Source organism: Anarrhichthys ocellatus, unplaced genomic scaffold (assembly GCF_004355925.1).
Source record: "Anarrhichthys ocellatus isolate YVR2014 unplaced genomic scaffold, GSC_Weel_1.0 scaffold162, whole genome shotgun sequence".
NCBI lineage: Eukaryota > Metazoa > Chordata > Actinopteri > Perciformes > Anarhichadidae > Anarrhichthys > Anarrhichthys ocellatus.
The window spans coordinates 48,732-53,324 of record NW_022280192.1 but is presented as its reverse complement, the minus strand read 5'-3'; the positions used below and the strand labels follow the sequence as shown (position 1 = coordinate 53,324).

The 4,593-nt window shown below is 48.1% G+C and overlaps 1 protein-coding gene across 4 annotated transcripts in view; it reads right to left on the bottom strand.

Annotated features, from left to right (window-relative positions):
- Positions 1-3,822, bottom strand: part of kcnd3 (potassium voltage-gated channel, Shal-related subfamily, member 3) — a 124,238-nt gene extending 120,416 nt beyond the window's left edge. The window contains exons 1-3 of one of the 4 annotated variants that reach the window (XM_031878106.1): positions 3,633-3,822; positions 3,487-3,590; positions 1,623-2,794 (exon numbers count right to left, since the gene is read on the bottom strand). In XM_031878106.1, coding sequence (XP_031733966.1) covers positions 1,623-2,722 — 1,100 coding nt within the window. In that variant the 5' untranslated portion in view covers positions 2,723-2,794; positions 3,487-3,590; positions 3,633-3,822. The remainder of the gene's footprint in view (positions 1-1,622; positions 2,795-3,486; positions 3,591-3,632) is intronic. The other 3 variants (XM_031878107.1, XM_031878108.1, XM_031878109.1) reach the window with 3 other exon arrangements.
- Between the last annotated feature and the right edge of the window lie 771 nt (positions 3,823-4,593).

Below are 4,593 nucleotides of genomic sequence, written 5' to 3'. Positions count from 1 at the left end.
GTGTGTGTGTGTGTGTGTGTGTGTGTGTGTGTGTGTGTGTGTGTGTGAAATCAATGATATGCGTGTGTGGTTCCCTTCACTGCCATCAAACGACCGGGGGAAACGTATGATGACATCAAAACGAAGAAAAACTAATGAATTCATCCTCATGTTCATCTAAAATACAATCAAAGCCGATTCGTCATTTTCTCATAGACTTCTATACGACCAGAGGAGTCGCCCTCTGGGGGACATTAGAGAGAATGCAGCTTTAACACTTGAAGTTTTGGCTTCACTTTCCAGGACCAGAGGAGCCGCCTGGTTAAAACAGATCAGAGATGCTGTTTTGCCCTCTTTGACTACATTACATTTAAATATTCCAAGTTTGATACGAGTCATGTTAACAGTTTATTTAATTCCGAATTAGGTCTTTCTGCCTCTTTCCTCAGCTCTGTGCGTTGTACAGTAGTTGTACACAAACTAGCCAACAGTTAGTAAAGCTGGAGTAGAGATGATGTCCAGAAGAGAAGAAGGAGAAACACTCCTACTGTTGGATATCAACAGGTTTCTAGATATGCATAATGCATATCCAGAATGAAAGAGGGAGGCTGAGTTCACACAGTCCAACAAGTCCTCCACCGGTTACGTTAATCGCATGTTAACAGGGGTATTAGTGGAATATTTATTTTTATTCAGAACTTTAATATTTGGTGCATGTAAACCTTGTTATTGTTCTCCGTGACGTTTCAGTGAGCACTGCACCAGACTCCATTTAAAGAAGCCTTTTAAATGCTACTCTGCTTGTGAGCAGCCGTTCATCTGGTCAGGAGGCAGTTTGGCCTCGTGTGCGCTGATTCATTTGGCGTAATGCATTAATGAAAACTCTCCTGGCGTTTGCTGGACTCGTGTTTCTGGAAGAAGGAAATAACGTTGGTTGTACATCATTTCTTTTTACATGAATGCTGCTCGGTGGATCTCCTTTATGTCGATGTGAAGAGCGAAACCTTAAACTGTTAACTCTCAGAACAGATTTTTGGAACCACCGAGCATTCATGTATTCTGCAGAATACATAGAATCAGAGCCTTTCGTACCGAGAGGCTCTCAATCTTCAAGGCCAGCAACTAGTCTAACTCACAAAGGAGTGAAAGGGGGGAGGAACCGAATGCAAAGTCACCGCTTCACTTCATCCTGAGCGGCTAACCACCGGGCACGTTGATGATCTCTGTCTGTCTGTCTGCTATCCTATGGCTGTTGTTTCACTCAGATGCTTTCAACTCTTCCCGTTTCCCTCTACAATCCCACACGTCTGTCTCTCTCCGTTATCGGTGAAGTATAAAGGGCACCTCGGCACGGCCATTACCGGGAGAATACCAGTCAGTCACGGCTACTAAAACGTGCAATTTATCTGTCGTCTCTTTATCGCGACGCACCAAGTTTGTCAAGTACATCTTGGACGACACTGACTTCTGAAGCAGCTGAACGGTTTTTCGGGGGTCAAGCAGTCGAACAAAGATCTCAAATCGAATCATAATCCAACATTTTACTGGCACATAAACAGACCCAGCTGCAGAAACACACACACACACACACACACACACACACACACACACACATGAACAGAGGTGTCTGCTCTGCTTCTTACCCGAGCGTTGTCATGGTAACGATGGTGTACCAGAAGGAGGCCGGGATGCTGGTGAATTTGCTGGAGCTGGAGCCCTTCTCGGCGTAGAACATGACGGTGGCGAAGATAATTATGGCCATGGTGAGGGAGAAGAGCAGGAAGCCCAGCTCCGAGGCGCAGCTCTTCAGCGTGTAGCCCAGGATGCGCAGGCCCTGCGAGTGGCGGGAGAACTTGAAGATGCGGAAGACGCGGAAAACCCGGAGCGTCACGAAGGCGCCGCTCACGTCCTCGTTGTCGGTCATCACCAGGCCGATGTAGTACGGCAGGATGGCCACCACGTCGATGATGCTCATGACGGACCGCATGAAGCGGTAGCGGCTGGGCGCGGCGTACAGGCGCATCAGGTACTCCACGGTGAAGATCATGACGCAGGCCGTGTCCATGCAGAAGAAGGCCACGGTGTAGCGCTCGCCGCACGGCACCTCCTTCTGGTTGGGCGACGTGCCGCAGGGCACCGTCTCCACCACGTTGGTGATGACGGACACCGCGATGAAGAAGCCCGTGACGTAGTAGAAGACGAGGGCCATGGTGGACGTGTGGGGGTTCTCGAAGGCCCGCCACATGGTCTCCCGGAAGGTCATGTTGGGCAGCTTGGCGTCCTTGTTGTCCTCCTGGTCGTCCATCAGACGCTCGGCGTTCTCCCGCTTCCGGTCCTTAAACTCTTCGTAGCAGCAGTCGCCGATGATCTCCGAGATGATGCCGAAGAACGCCAGCTCCTCCTCGTAGGAGGAGATGCACTCATAGCGCGGGTAGTGGAGCTTCCCCGTGCGGTAGAAGTTCAGCACGCTGCGGAAGACGTCGGGGTCCCGGTCGAAGAAGTACTCTTTGGTCTCCTCGTTGTAGAAGAACTCCTTCTCCGAGCTCCCCAGCAGGGTGTCCGGGTAGCGGTCCAGCGTGTTCCTCCAGGTCTCGAAGCGCCGCCCGCTGACGTTGAGGATGATCATCTCGTCCTGGCGCTTGTTCTTCTCGGCGGGCGCCACCGGCATGGGCAGGTTGGCCACGGGCATCCAGCCAATGGCCGCCGCCCGGGCGAAGGGAAGCCACGCTGCTACTCCCGCCATGCTGTGTCCGGGGCTTTGGGGGGGACAAGTCCAGCGCCTTCACAACCAGCTTGACCTCAACTCGCTCACCATCTAAAGGGGGGGGGGGGGGGGGGGTTGTGAAGGTCAGGAGGAAGCAAACGATGAGGAACTAAGATAAATGAATGTTACAGATGTAAATAATACAACTCATAGTCTTAATGGAAGTCTAGCTGAGACAGTAAAAACAAGTCTCTTTATTCCAAATCTAATTTTACCATCACACTCAACTGTGCACCTCTACAGTGCACAGCATTATCAACATTTATATCTGATATAGAAAGCTTTCATTTGATTACAGACATACTGCAATTTCCACTCAGCATCATCGTCCCCATAATGACTTCATATCTCTCAGATTTCCCCTCATCAGGTTCCAGCTCACTGACTCTCATAGGTCTAAAACCTGCATCATGATATTCTCTATATAGGTTGTGTTTGTAGACAAACTCTCATATAAACAGGCTCATTTACAAGCTAGTGTTCTCCTGGAGGGAGGGACACGAGCAGGACGTTCAGAACCTGTTGAGTTCCAACTACAGCAGCTACAAGATGCAGCTTTTATTTTGGTACTTGGTGATTTATTCAGGTCAAATTCACCATTAAATTCAGTTGCATGCGACCCGAATTTTAAACAAGTATTTTATTCGTACAATTCTGTTGGCTGCTAAACCTCAACATGGAAAAAAGCAAAATGTTGGGGAAAAAAAGATTTAAAAAAAGCTGCATCTTCGATTAAAACTCACCGATTCAAAATTCTCCATCCATTAAAAAAAGAAAGAACCCGCGACCTTCTTTCAGAACAGTTTAGTAACAAGTTGGATGGTTTGGTTTATCCTGAAAGCGAGACCTGGAAACAAATAAAATGATATATATATATATATATATATACCAGGAAATATGAAGTTATTCAGCGGAGAGGAGACACGCTGCTGCTGCTGTGAGAGAGGAAAAGTACCGGAGACGGACGAACCACAGCCCGTTTAATTCCGTTTCCATTCTAGAGACGACGAGAGGACTCCGCCGTGCAGACCGTCTCACGGTGCCTTTTTGGGGATGAGTGTTGGGAAGAGAGACGGAGGAGGAAGAGGAGGAGGAGCGCTTTCTCTCTCTCTCGCTCTCTCTCTCTCTATGTTTTTCTCTCTCTCTGTCTGTCTCTCTCTCTCTGTCTCTCTCGCTCTCTCTCTCTCTCTATGTTTTTCTCTCTCTCTGTCTCTCTGTCTGTCGCTCTCTCTCTCTCTCTATGTTTTTCTCTCTCTCTGTCTGTCTCTCTCTCTCTCTCTGTCTCTCTGTCTGTCTCTCTCTCTCTCTCTGCGCATTAATGGGAGACCACGATGCGCAGAAAGTGAGTGATGATACAATATGATAAAAAAGAAACAAAATAAACGACAGACCACCTTTCTGTCTCTCCTCAGTAAACATGGAGACACTCATCATTCATACAGTATGTGCACCAATATGTTATTGCCACACATCAAAGTCAACTGAATTATCCACAAGGATGGTCCCAGCGGGGGGGCGGGGCTAAGAAGGGGCCCTTCGCCATTATTCAATGCTTTGCAGAACAATATGCAGCTTTAATTGAGTCAACGGGGATCCTGTCCCAGCGATACGCACAGTCCACACTGGAATACCAATAGGGTCACACACACTGCAGCACGTATGGTTATCTCATTATGGATATACATGTGCACAATATGAAACATTAATGCTTCTTTACACACCATTTAACTCAGCGTAAAAATTAAAAATTGCTACTTATTGGTATTTAGACACACAGACACCAGGACGGCAACCTGCTGAAAAGTCTTAAAAGCTGCATTCTCTCTAGTGTCCACCAGGGGGCGACTCCT